Raw genomic sequence first — 14,605 nt, forward strand, 5'->3', positions numbered from 1 at the left:
ACATTTTCTTCCTATTGGATCTACATAGTTTGAATCAAATACAGCTTAAAATAAATAAACACTTGCCTAGGGCTCTGAACCCTTTTTTTGTTTCTACTTTTTTTGTTTTTTTGGTGTGGTAATTATGTTTATTTTAACTGACCAATTTGTTTACATTTCTAGCCTTTATCAGGCCTGTCTCTTAAGTACAGAGAGACAAGCTATTTCTGGCTGTTCTGTTTTCCAAGGAAACCCTGCAATTTTCTCTTAAGGTCATAGAAGTCTTTTACTTCTGTGAATCTGCTATACACCACTCAAGACTTTAAGTTATAAAAACTATTGTTTTCTCAAAAGTCTGGAAATGGGCTCAAGATATAATTAACTGCCTAGGACAAACAATACAGTACAATACAAATAGATCTTCCCCTTAAAAAATAACTTACTGTTGGTTGATATGAAAGAAGCTCACTTTATTGGTGACTGGAAAATTCTGGAGCAAGAAAACAGTGAGCTATAGAATGTAAATTAAAATACACAAAAATTTCAAACCAAAAGTTGATATAACAGTGACATATTGAGTTAAAGCAGCATGTCCGTTTATGTCAGAAATAGAACAGAAATGTCTACCACCACTCCTACTCCCCAAACTATCTTGCAAATATAAGCCAATGTAATTGCACTACAGAAAAAAACGAGATTTAAAAGACGATCTGCAAAGTTATACGCCAGGAAAACCCACGAGAATTAACTAGAAAAAAATACTAAAAATTAAAATGAAGAATTCAACAAAGGGCCATAGAGAGAATATAAAAAAAAGAAATACCCTTTTTATATGTAAACTACATAGGAAAATATTTAATTACAGTAACAATAAAAAAGATAATGTTTATAAAAAGATTTAAGCGTAAAGACATTTGTTCTTTAGACTGAATGATATGTTGAAAGAAATAAGACAATTCTCTCCTTACATTTAATAAATTTAGCCTGATTCCAATAAAAATATGAGAAAGATTTTACTGGGAACTAATAATTCTCAATTTTATAGAACACCTAACATTCTAAATTTTATATGAAAAAAAAATGTTTGAGACTAGTCTGGAAAATTCTAAAGTAGAGAGCAATGAGTGGGAACAAGTACTACAAGATATTAAAATAAACTCTTGGGCACTTGAGAGCCTCAGTTGGTTAAGCATCTGCCTTGGGCTCAGGTCATGATACCGTGGTCCCGTGATAGAGTCCCACATTGGATTCCCTGCTCAGTGGGGAGCCTGATTCCCCCTCAGCCCTTTACCCCGCTTGTACTTGGTCTTGCTTGCTCTCTCTCTCAAATAAATAAATAAAATCTTAAAAAGACATTAAAATACACTCTAAAACTACAAAAAATAAAATGTATTACTGTAAAGTATATCAAGTGGGATAAGAGAGTTGAAAAGAAAATAGAAATAGATGCTTTTGTAGACACATGAAAAGATGTCCTACATCTTAACGCACAGGAGAAAAACATTTTAAAAAAGTATAATGACAGACCATTTCTTCACTTGTCAGTGAGAAAAAAACAAGACTACTTGATGGTAACATTGTAGTGGTAGACTGGAATATGCTGCTAGAGACAGTGTAATCAGATAAGCTTCTCTGGGGGTATTTTGGCAATAAAATGAAATAAAATATGCACACACCTTTTGAACCATCCATTTCACCTAGAAATGTTTCATACAAATATAATTCCAGAGGTACACACAAAGGAGCTTATCATGTAACATGATTTCTAACTGCAAGAGACTGGAAACAATGTAATGCTTATCGATGAAGGTATGGCCAGATAAATTATGGCATATCTAAACAACAAAACACTGTGCAACTGATTTATTTTCTAGCAATGGTATGAACATATTTTTGAGACATGTTGATGCTAATTTCATATGTTATGTTTTATATTAGTAAAAAACCCACGCCCTAAACTCTAACAATGAATGATTTTCAAAATCATCCTGAGGGGTGTAGGTGGGGGCAGCAGAACTTTATCTTCCTGCCTAACCATATTTCTAAACTCTTTCGACAATGAAAATACAAAGTGTCTGTTAGAAATATTTTAAAAACTACCTGAAAGAAGCATTGAAAATATTTCACTGTCTACAACAAAAGAACGGTGAAAACAAAGGATCCAAGATCTTATTAAATGCAGACTCTGATTCATTAGGAGTATGTAGTGTTTTATAAAATGAGTCAGTTCCAGATACTGATATGAAATGATAGGTAAAATACATTTCTAACTTAAAAAAGAAAAAGGAATTCACAAAAACCAGTGTGGGTAGGATCTCGCCGTATACGTAAAAAATAAAAAAGGGATGGAAATTACATAAATATATATCCACAGAATATCTCTGAAGGGTACACAAGAAACTGGTAACTGAGATTGCTCTTGGGGAGGAAAATAAAGAGAGGAGCAGATCTCTTCATTTTTTTTCCCCTTAAAATTGTACAATTTCTTTTTCTTTAACTATTAAACAATGTACATGTATTACCTAACTAAAAAATTACAAAAGAGGTGCTCAACATCACTAAGTATTAGGGAAATGTAATGAAAATCACAGTGAGATACTGTTCACACCCATTAGAATGGCTATTAGCAAAACAAACACAAAATGACAAATATTGGCAAGTGGTGAAGATGTGGAGAAATCAGAACCGTTGTGTATTGCTACTGGGAATATAAAATGGTGCAGGTGCACATACTGTGAAAAACAGAATGTTCATTCCTCAAAAAGTTAAATGAAGAACTACCATGTCATCCAGTGATTCTATTCCTGGATAAATATCCCAAAGAATTCGAAGCAGATATCTGAACAGGTATTTGTACACCCATGTTCAAAGCGGCTTTATTCATAATAGCCAAAAGGCAGAAATGATGCAAGGGTCCATAGACATATGAATGAATTAACAAAATGTGGTATACATGTTTAATGGAATATTATTCAGCCTTTAAAAAGAAGAAAATTCTGACACATGCTACAACATGGATAAACTTTGAAGATATTATGCTAAGTGATATCTGCACATAATGGTGATGGTGACTCAACCATGTGGATGTACTTAACGTCACTGAACTCTACTTAAAAATGGTTAAGAGTTAATCTTACGTTGTGTATATTTTACTTCAATTTCTAAAAAATGTAATGCACAAACAGAAAATCTCAAAAGACCCATAGCAAGTAAAGAAAGTGAATTAGTCAATTAAAAATCTGCCCACAAAGGAAAGCCCAGGCCCAAATGGCTTCATTGGTGAATTCTATCACACATTTAAAGAAATTATATCAATTCTTTGAGCACCACTGAAGAATACAGAGGAGATGGGAACATTTCTCAACTCATTCTATGAGTATAATATTACTCTGATACCAAAGCCAGAGACATTACAAGAAAACTACAGAATAGTATCACTTGTGAATATACATGCAAAAACCTTCAACAAAGTATTAGCAAACCAATTCTGGCAATATGTATACATCATGACCAAGTGAGAATTATACTTGGAATGTAAGATTGGTTTAACATTCAACATTCGGGGTGCCTTGGTGGCTCAGTGGGTTAAGCCTCTGCCTTCGACTCCGGTCATGATCCCAGAGTTCTGGGATAGAGCCCTGCATCAGGCTCTCTGCTCAGCAGGAAGCCTGCTTCCCACCCCCACCCCAGCCCCCTGCCTGCCTCTCTGTCTACTTGTGATCTCTGTCAAATAAATAAATAGATAAATCTTTAAAAAAAATTTCAACATTCAACCAAGGTAATATACCATATTAATATGATATAGGACAAAAACTATATGATCATCTTGATACCCCACTGAAAAGCATTTGATAAAATCCAACACCCATTAAAAATGCTCAACAAACTAAGATTAGAAGAGACCATCCTCAACTTGATTAAGGGTATCTACAAAAAACTTACGGCTCACATCATATTCACTACTGAAAGACTAAATGCTTTTCCCATTCAGATTGGGAACCGGGAAAAAAGATTGACAAGGATGTCTGCTCACACCATTTCAAGTCAGCATTAAACTAGAGGTTCTAGCTAGTGCAATCATGCAAGAAAAATAAATGAAATCATGTAGATAGTAGAAATGGAAACCTTACACACAATGCTAGCCCCAAAGTGAAAACAATCCAAATTATCTATCAAATGGTACATGGATAAACAAAATGTGGTATACTCATATAGTGGATTTTATTAAGCAGTATATACTACAACATGAGGGAACATCAAAAACATTATACTAAGAGCAAGAAGTCCAACATAAGAGACTGCATATTGTAGTAGTTAATTTATATGAAATGACAAGAAAGGACAAATCTATAAGACAGAAATAGATAAGCAGTTGCCTGAGCCTGGAGGTTGTAATGGGGGCTGACTGCTAATGGGCACAAGGGATCTTTTCAGAGTGATGGAAATATTCTAAAACTGGATTGTGGTGATTGTAGCACAACTGTGTAAATTTACTAAAAGTCATCACATAGAACCCTTTAAATGTCTGAATTCAGTGGCATGTAAATTACACCTCAATAAAGCTGCTTTTAAAATGTAAAGAAAGAAAAGGTAATGGTTACAATAGTAATATCCTCTACATTATTAATACTACTGCTTGTTTACCATATTCACACATGCTGGAAAAACATATGGGAAGGAAGACTTATTAAATTAAACATCTAGGGGCACCTGGGTGGTTCAGTTGATTGAGCGACTGCCTTTGGCTCGGGTCTGATCCTGGAGTCCCGGGATCGAGTCCCACATCAGGCTCCCTGCTTGGCCGGAAGTCTGCTTCTCCTTCTGACCCTCCCCCTTCTCATGCGCGCGTGCTCTCTCTCTCTCTCAAATAAATAAATAAAATCTTAAAAAAAAAATAAGAACATCTATTATGTCTCCCTCTATTTTACTGAAATAGAAAAATGCAGAAATATCGTGTGTAGAAAAAGACAATCTCTGCTTAGGCCATAAATATCTGAGGAGCGGATTATGCAAGACCTTTTACTATTCACCCCCCCTTCATAAACATGAGTGATGAAAAATAAACTGTACCTTAAGGGCAAAAAGAGTTTTCGTTTTGCAATTCCTATTAAAAAATCACTTTCTTGAACATCATCTATCTGATTATATATCCTTGAGAGAGCTAAAGTTCATTCAGTTGTGCTTTCAATAAATTTTAAATGTTTTAGACCTTCAAGGCATTTCCTTCAGATATATAGTCAATCGGGGACAACTGAAACTTCCTGTTTTTCTCATAGTAAAGTTCCTACCACACAGTTCTTAGACTTGATCACTGAATGCCTTGGGGTTTTCAAACTGACTTATTTCTCCTTACAGACTTTCTTATTCCCCATCATCCTTTTAGTTTGCAGTCTCGCCTTTTTTCACAATCTCTGCAAATTCTGGTATCTACCTTTTCCTCTGCCCTTCCTGATATATCAATTTCTAGCTTTACCTCACTGATCATCCTCTTTCTGGAGATGATGGGGGATCTCCTCTGTCATTTATGCACACTTGGCCTGGCTGCCTCTCCAATCCCTTTGATCCCACAATACTGCCATTTTAATTACGACAACCATGCATCAGCATTTTCAAAGTAACACCAGACTATTTAAAAAATTCCTTTTAAAGATTCTTATGACACAATATTTTTTTTATAAAATGAAGAAATGTGTTCCCCTTCCTGGTACATTTTCCTACATCCATATATCACTACTGTAAGGATTTTACTAAATATGCCTGAAGTTTAAGAGACAAGAGGGTGTGAGGATTATGAGAGAAGAAAGTTGCATTAGTAAGACACATAGTAAGAGTAAAGAAACAGATGGCATGGTTGGCAAGGGGGAGGAAATGCATTCTCATACACTACTGGTACAATGGTAAACTAGTGGGCAAGTCAGCCATAACTGCTCAAATTTTAAGAAGGCATATTCTTGGATACAATTAAATGCATTGTTTGACCACTACATTAAAAAAATAGGTGGGCCCGTGCCCGATGATATCTTTACATTAGAAGTTCATTGTAGTATTATTTGAATTGCACAGTAAGTCCACTAGACATTACTTTCCATAAAGGCAGGGAGTAAATCTGTTTTGTTCCCTGCAATACACCCAGTACCCTGAGCAAGCACAGAGGAGATGGGTGGTCAGGAAGAGCTGCTGAATGAATAAATGAATAATGATGGAGATTTAAGGGGTCGTGTATGCCTGGACCTCTCTTGGTATTTAGTGAGCCAGGAGCAAGTTTTCCATTTGGAATGTTGGGTTTTACTGATTTCCATGCCATGCTACACTCTTGGCCCTGGTATGTCAAGTACACTTTTCTAATCATCAGAGCCAGTAACAGTGGCATTTGAGTGCTCAAAGCAACCAGGCACAAAGTAGATGTGCTACTGCAGTTATATGCAATACTAATGCTGTCATGCTTATGTTGTGAGTCATATATATATATATATTATTATTTTTTTTTAAAGATTTTATTTATTTATTTGACAGAGAGAGATCACAAGCAGGCAGAGAGGCAGGCAGAGAGAGAGGAGGAAGCAGGCTCCCTGCTGAGCAGAGAGCCCGATGCGGGCCTCGATCCCAGGACCCTGAGATCATGACCTGAGCCGAAGGCAGCGGCTTAACCCACTGAGCCACCCAGGTGCCCCATATATATTTTTTTGATTCAACTATTATTGCTGAAAAAAATCCATTATTGGTATACTTTTTTTTTCACCTGAAGTATAAAAGAGTTAATCTTCAGAGGAACAACAATTATGATTTTGAAAGGCCCCAAAGTAAATTTATCCATTTTTATCTCAGAGCACAGTATGTGACTTGGTATTGTGTTACACATTTAAGTTTGAGGAAAGAAAGGAAAAAACCTATCATACTGGGGTTGTGATAAAACATGACCTTTCGGAAGCTTGATATGATATTACATCATAAAGACACACGAGGGCACTCTAATCAACCAGCAAAGAGAAACAGAAAAGATCGTGAAATCAGGTTGATGTTTTAACAACTGCACCATAACAGGTGAATTAGTAAGCACTGGTAAAATTGTGAATGTTTGCAATTTATAGCAAGAGATTTTCTATTCTTGACCCAAGTTCTAAGAAGCCAAAAGTATTCTGCAATTCTGTAAATGACAGAAATAATCTATCACTCTCAGATCCTAGTTGAGGAAAAAACACACCCCTTTCTAATGATTTGTTAAATTGACCTTGGGGCAGAATTTGCCCCTTGCAAACAAAGATCTTCTAGATCACCTACAATCTACTTCGTGTTTTATTTGTTCTCCACTGGGAATAGTAGAGGGCAAATTCTTTGCTCCATCTGTTTTCCTGGAGAAATGGTGTGTTAAAAGTTTAAGCCTTCCCCAAAAAGCCAGTAGTAACAAAACAGCTCTTCGTATAAAGGGGCAGAGATCACCAAAGAACATCTATCTCCTGGCCTTCCTGAGTTTTAAATTTTGTAAATACGACTACAGCATACAATTTTCTCCATCAAATTCAAAAACGTACAGCAGAATAGGCATTTAAATGACCTTTCTATCAGAACTGTAACAAAAGAGCAACAGTAACTACAGAGAGTCATGGATTCCGAGGCAATCAGGTTCATTCACTAAGGATTATCGCTATTTTTTTTTTTTTTAAGTTTTGTTTATTTATTTGAGAGAGAGAGAGAGAGAGCATGATCCGGTCGGGGGAGGTGAAGAGGGAGAAGATGACTCCCTGCTGAGCAGGGAGCATGACTCCTGGCTTGATCCAGGGACCCCAGGATCATGACCTGAGCTAAAGACAGACACTTACCTGACTGAGCCCTCCAGGTGCCCAGATTATCACTAATCTTAAAGTCATATTCAAATTTGTGTCTTAGCAAAATCATAATTTCCTGTCATCAATCTTTGGGGTAAAATACAAGAATTAAAATAGAAAGTATTAAAACTTTGAAGGCCAAGGGTGTACTGTGGTTGCATAATAAATCTTTATTGACTTAATAAACTAGAAAATTCTATCTCTGGATCCATAGAAAGTGTGAGACATGCTACATTCTTGAACTGCTTCTTACTATCTTATTCACTTTGTATCTATTTGAATGACTAAATTCATGTTTCAAACTCGATTTGTCAGTTCAGTTTGTTTGTTTATTTCTCCCCATAATGTTTTGCTAAGGACCCTGATGAATTCTAGTTTCTATCCTTTCCTGAACTGACCAGGGTATACGCAGGTAGGCTTAATTTATACTAATAACAGAACAGGCTCTAAAATATGATAATTTTCTTCTAATCTTCTAATTTTCCTGTTCTTTAAAAATGATTCTGGTTAACTGAAGGTGCCAATATACTTTCTACAGTTAAAAAAAACTGCCTGAATACTGCGTAATATTAGACAGTAATTAAAACTGAGTTGGGGGGCGCCTGGGTCTCTCAGTGGGTTAAAGCCTCTGCCTTCGGCTCAGGTCATGATCCCAGGGTCCTGTGATCGAGCCCCACATCGGGCTCTCTGCTCAGCGGGGAGCCTGCTTCCCCCCCCCCCCCCGCCTCCCTCTCTGCCTACTTGTGATCTCTGTCTTTCAAATAAATAAATAAAATCTTTAAAAAAAAAAAAACTGAGTTGGTATTTTTCTTTTTTCTTTTTTTTTTTAAGTCAGAGAGGCAGGCAGAGAAAGAGGAAGGGAAGCAGGCTCCTCACTGAACAGAGAGCCCGATGTGGCTTGATCCCAGGACCGAGATCATGACCTGAGTTGAAGGTAGAGGCTTTAACCCACTGAGCCACCCAGGCACCCCTTGAGTTAGTATTTTTCCATGGAGCTATCCAAGGAATATTTTATAAATACAGCCGTGGTCTTTCCTTGGGTGTATGGAAAGCCACCAAGAGAATCATATGTAAAGTTAGAGAACTATAAATGGGATTACAGAGGTTAAATTGGGTAGTATAAAAACTAACTTGGGCACTCAACTCAATTGGTATGGTCTGATATGGAGCCCTTTAAAATATCAAGGAAGTTTCCAAACTTTAATTTTTTACCAATAATCTTTTTTAAAGATCTTAACTTAATCAAGCTCACATTTAAAGCTAATTTTAAAAACAGCCTGGAATAAACTCTCCCAGTATGCACTCTCTAGCTTCCTTTCATTAAGAGATAACATATGCCAGGTACTTGGCAAGGTGCTGGAATCCCGGCCCTCATTAAGCAAAAGAGTCTTAAGGAAGGAATCTTGGATTCAGATTTTGGTTCTGCTACTTTTCATCCGTGTAACTGTGAGCCACTTTGCTTTCCTGAGGCTCAGACTTTTTATCTGTAAAATGGGTATACTATCACCTAGAGCAAAGGAGTAAGTGTGACACACTGCACTGTACCTAGTACAGTGCGTGGCACACAATAATGGCTCCAGAAAAGGTAGTAATTATTATTATTATTTTTACTCCAACAGATATTGCTTATTGTCATGATTTAAATAAACTCCTTAATCTTTTATCATTAGTCACAGGATTTGATAATCCTTCAGAGATTATTTATTCAATAACTATTCAGTGGCATCATATTATGTGTCAGACCCTGAGAATATATGAAGGAGGACAGACATAAAACCAATAATTAATTACCAGTGCTACAAAAAGAAAATGTGCCATGGAAGCATATAATGGAGGCAACCAATTCAAGGAAACCCTGAAGAAGTATTAAACAGAGACCTGAGATACATGAAGAAATAAGGTAGGCAACAAAGCATTGTAGGCAAAGTCCCAGAGGCAAAAGCATGGTGAGCTGAAGGAACTAGAAGATGTGCAATATAATTGGAACCAGGGGAGCAAGGGAGGTGAGGGCTAAGTATGAGCCTGGAGAGGAAGGCACGCCATATTTGCAAGCCAGGTTAAGAATTATAGGACTTTATCCTAAGGGTAAAGGAAGGTACTGAGGGGTTTTATGGGACTCTGCAATTTAAAACAACTTCTGAGATGTAGAGTAAATAGACTGGATGGGGTTAAGATTGAACACAGGGAGATCATTCAGAAAGTATTGCTGAATTCCAAGTATCCCATGAAAAAAGCCAGTACAAAAGCAGTATTAGTGGGACTGGAGAGAAAGAGACTTGTTCAAGAACAGAGGAAGAATCAAGCAAAAAGATGTGGTCCTAGATTGAGCGTGCGGAAGGTATTCAGGGAAGTCATAATCTCAAGAATGTGCTCAATAAAATATATTTCTGTGTTTATTACTACATATTCCTGACGCAGTACACAAAATTAAAAATTTCAGGCCATGGGACAATTTATTTCAACTTTATCAGGCTTGCCACACACAAGGCATCTAAGTGAGCATCAATATTTTTCAAAGCACTTTGCTATGTTGATGGTAATTCTGCAGAAATACTACAATATCATCTAACTACCAAATTAGTTTTAATATGTAACACATGGATTGAAAGGAAAGAGGGAGGGACTACAGATAGAACACTTCCTCTTCCTAAGAGGCATAATTTGATTCTTAAAGGAAAAAATCAAGTTTCTACTTTTTCCTTTCATGTTTTCACATCTGTAAATATATTAAGCGGAAGGATATTATGAGGAAACCAAAGTATATATAAAGGAAATCTTGGCTCTCCGAGACTCTCAGCCAAATGCATTATTATGGAAAAAATTGCTTCACACTTCCAAACGCTTTTCCACCTGTAATGTGAACCCTCTTCATGGAAGGCCCTGGCCTACTCCTCTTTCTGATCAGTTTAGAGTGCTTTCCAGGAAGCTGTCTTCCACCTCTTCCCCATCCATTATCTTCTCAATTCCCCAAACGCTGAACACGTTTTTATTTTACCATAAATTGCAATGAATTATTATTTTGGCTTTCTTTTCTATCTTCATTAAATTGCATGCTTCTATAGGGCAAGGCAGTGACTTTCAATTCTGCATTCTTAAATGTTTCACACTCGGGCCCAGGAACAAATTGCAGTCAGAGTTTACTGATCTGTGTGCCCTTCTCCCTACCTAAGGGCAGTCTTAAATGACAGCAGTGCTGGAGTTTAATCTACTTTAATACTTTCTCTGACTTCTTTTCAAAAAAACCGCTAACACTATGCAGAGTATATATCTGGAGAAAGACAGAGACAGAAAGAATGTAAGCGGAAAAGTATGTTCAAATAAGAGTTTGTATAAAAATCACAGAAAGTAAAGCCTGACATACTTGGCTGCAGGAACATTAATTTTAAAAGGCTGAGAAATGGGATCTCACACCTCCTAATTAATGCTATTATTAATTCTATACAGGTAGAATAAACTACTTAGATCTACGCACAAGCAAAACGGCCCAAAATAAAGGTCTGAGAAGTTTTCCTATAAGCAAAGTGTTTGGGTTTTGTGATGAAAGACTTCTCCAGATACTGTTCCCTCTAACCTTGGCTCTCGCAGTCCCTAGGGTGGAATGCCTTAACACTTCCCTCTCAGCCCACTGTATGTAGTGTTTAAGACTCAAATCCTCCAAAGTCATACCCTGACTTCGTCCTTCTCTGAAGTCCTAGGACAGTTAGGATTCTATAGTACAAAATTTAATAAGTGATTACCCTCTGTCCAATATTTTCTACTCTCCGCTCAGATCTAACAAAATCCGCCTCAACAACGGTAGGGAGAAACGCTAACCAAGTGCCAATAGCACGGAAAAGAAGTTAACCTGTTTCAACACTCACGTGGCAGCTGAGAAGTCAAACCTAGCTCATTAAGGCCCAACCTTAGTTCGGAGAAGAAATGCGACAGAGTCAACGTTTTATCTAACCAAAGGGACCCTTCAATGGATCAACAGGATCTCCGGGCAGCTGGGGGTGGGGGCCAAGATTCAAACCTTCCCAACAGCAGCAGCTCTCCTTGGCCCACCCACTTTCTACTTCCCTTCCCAAGGTGCAAACGAAGAAGTCCAAAAGGATATGGCATCACCTTTGCTCTCTGACCTAGGAACAGAGACTCACCAGTTTCATACTGGACTTCTGGTTGTTCAGTACCAGACACTCCACTCCTCAAACGCAGAAAGCGTCTTCCGGTTCAGTCACCGCCACCGGCCCGCCGAGAGCATCGCGGGACATGCAGTCCTTCTGCTCTACGCCCCCTTCCCGGGGCATCATGGGAAGTGAAGTCGTTTCTCCATGAATCATGGGAACTGTGGTCATCTTTCTTTTCCGTCCCTTTCCTCTCCAACGCCTCCTTCGGCCAGCTCAAATTCATCCCCGCCGCCAATTCATCCTCCCTCTGCACCCCAGCATGATATCATGTCCCGTTGCTGGGTCTGAGACCCATGGTATTCTGGGATGTGTAGTCCCCATGGCTCTGGAGACCCTTACCCCTCCTCCCTGTGGGAAGGCGGATGGGCGCGGGACTTGCCGGGAGCTGTAGTTCCCAGGGGCCTCCGGATGCCGAGTCCGGAGCTTTTACTCAAGGGAGGCAAGAACTACAACTCCCAGGGCCGCCCGGCGGCAGCAGGTGGGAGCGGGGCTGTTGATATCAATATGGCGGTTGTCAGCCAGACAAAGACAGTCAGTCTGATGTGATTGAGACAAGGGTGGTTTTCAGGGGGAGACTGGGAGATAGGGGCCTCCCCTCCCCCTTCTCCTCTTCCTGCGCCGGCCTCAACCCCTCCCCAGTCCCCTCCCGACTGGCGCCCCACGCGGAAGACACCCCTCCCCCTCCCGCTTTCCCCTCCTCCCTGCCTCAGCCCTTCGTACTGGGACGTTGGGGAGGGGGCTGTGCCGGGCGGAGAGAACTCAGCAAGGATTCTGAGGTGAGTCAAGCGGTTTTGAAGCCGGACTGCCTCAAGTCTCTTTCCTCACTTCTTTCTCTTCACTTTTTTTTTTTTTTTGAGGGGTTTTGGGGAGTAAGTGAGTGGGCTGGGGATGGGTCTCTTAAGCGGCCCGATTGAGAGGAGGGAGGAAGCAGGGGGCTTCCGAGTGGGTAACCCGGACGCAGGGTGTGGGGTGGGGCAGTTTGTGGGGGGCGGTAATTGAAAGGCGTCGGCTGCTCCCCAACTCTTTTCTCCTGCTTTCCTCCACTGTGGGCGGAAGGTTTGAATCCTGGAGGTGGGGTCTCCTGTTTGGAGTTTGGGAAACTGCGAGGTGAATTTGAGGTGTGTGGGTTTGTTTGGGGTTTATAACTGTGTTTTAAACTGTGTGACGTGTACTTGTGTGATATGTTAGGCTTGAATAAATGTCTATAGATAGGGAGTTAGCTAGCTGGAGTCATAGCTTTTACCTGGGCCTGGGCAGAGAAGCGTGCGTGAGGTCCGGGTCCTGGACCTTTGGGCTGGCGACGTGGTCCGGGGTAGCTGGGGTTAGCAACTCGTTTGTGTCCCATTGCCCGCTCACACTTCTCCTCTCCGCCTCCGCCCCCTCCCCTGGACAAATCTCCACCCCAAACTCCGGGTTGAAGAATTTTAGAGATGAGGTGGTGTGGAGATGGATTTTTGCATCCTTAAGTCCATAGATAGGTGGGAAAGGAAAAGTGTTCTTAATATTTTATTCCGGAACCGTGTTTTGGTTACACTATTGGGGCTACTTTGAAAGGAGTCCTCCACCCACCCTCACCCCGAAACAGTAGGTAGATGTGTCTCGTCGTCTTCGTTTAAATGCATTAAACATTACTTAAGATTCGGGGGCGTGCGGTGGGGGTCTGGAGTGCTGACATGGGTATGCGTCTCTGTGTGTGTACTAAAGACACAGGATGACTGTTGTGTATCTTGAGATAGGAAGACTTAATTTCGTATTAGGAAAAACTGTTGGAAAATATTTGGTGGCGGGGGGGAGTAGCTGATAGGCGCAGATTGTATTTTTCTTCTACCCCACCCTGTTCTGTCTCGGATTTGTCTGGAAGCTAGTGTGGAAGAGTGAGGAAGCATTGGGTGAGTGAAGGGTGGAAGGCAGTTGACATTAAAGATACTATACTCTACAAAGTTGAATAGTGTAAAGTGATTGCTGTTTTTTTACCCTGAAGCTTTAAAAACCCTTATGTATCTAATAGGGTAGAGTGATGTGACCAGTTCATTTCTCTGGGATCCTGCAGGTATAGAAACCTCTCTTCCCTCCCTCCTTTCATTCTCTTCTTTCCTTCCCTCATTCCTCCTTCAGTCCTTTCTTTCTTAGCATGCTGCATTTCTTTTCCCAGATGGACATGATGCCTCCTGTACCTGTTTGTTTACTTTGTCCTAATATAGTTGTCCTTTTGTGATTTTACTATAAAATGCATCATTAGATGACAAGGACTTGGATTTGTTTTTACTTTGTATTTATGCCACAGGTAATTGTCACATCAGGATTGAAGTGCTTTGCATTAAACTAATTTTAAAATTGCACAACTAAGTTGTTGTTTGATCTAGTTGAATTATGTTTATAAGTCAAGTTTGGAAAATTTGAATTCTGATTTTTTTCCCTCAAGTCTCAAGTGGAGTTATAAAGGCAAGAGGATTGCAACATCTCTTTTTTCTCACAGTCTTTAATATTTAATAACATTACACCAGGATAATAAGACTATATATTTTGTAGTTTCTTCAGCCTGAAATAGAAGGTTTTCAATAGCACTTCTTCTGTGACAGTTTTTTTTGTGTAATACGGACCCTTTACATAACTAAAGGAATTGGCATAATTGCTCTT

The 14,605-nt window shown here is 39.3% G+C and overlaps 2 protein-coding genes across 9 annotated transcripts in view; one reads left to right on the forward strand and one right to left on the reverse strand.

The window, feature by feature from the left end:
- Positions 1 to 12,012, reverse strand: part of INTS9 (integrator complex subunit 9) — a 105,269-nt gene extending 93,257 nt beyond the window's left edge. The window contains exon 1 of the mRNA XM_044225026.1: positions 11,939 to 12,012. Within this exon, the coding sequence (XP_044080961.1) occupies positions 11,939 to 11,947 (9 nt within the window). The 5' untranslated portion in view covers positions 11,948 to 12,012. The remainder of the gene's footprint in view (positions 1 to 11,938) is intronic.
- A 468-nt stretch (positions 12,013 to 12,480) lies between these two features.
- Positions 12,481 to 14,605, forward strand: part of HMBOX1 (homeobox containing 1) — a 196,153-nt gene continuing 194,028 nt past the window's right edge. For all 8 annotated transcript variants that reach the window (XM_044225031.1, XM_044225029.1, XM_044225033.1 and 5 more), the window contains exon 1: positions 12,481 to 12,744. The gene's annotated coding sequence lies outside the window, so the exon portion shown is untranslated. The remainder of the gene's footprint in view (positions 12,745 to 14,605) is intronic.

This window comes from Neovison vison, chromosome 11, assembly GCF_020171115.1.
Source record: "Neovison vison isolate M4711 chromosome 11, ASM_NN_V1, whole genome shotgun sequence".
Lineage (NCBI taxonomy): Eukaryota > Metazoa > Chordata > Mammalia > Carnivora > Mustelidae > Neogale > Neogale vison.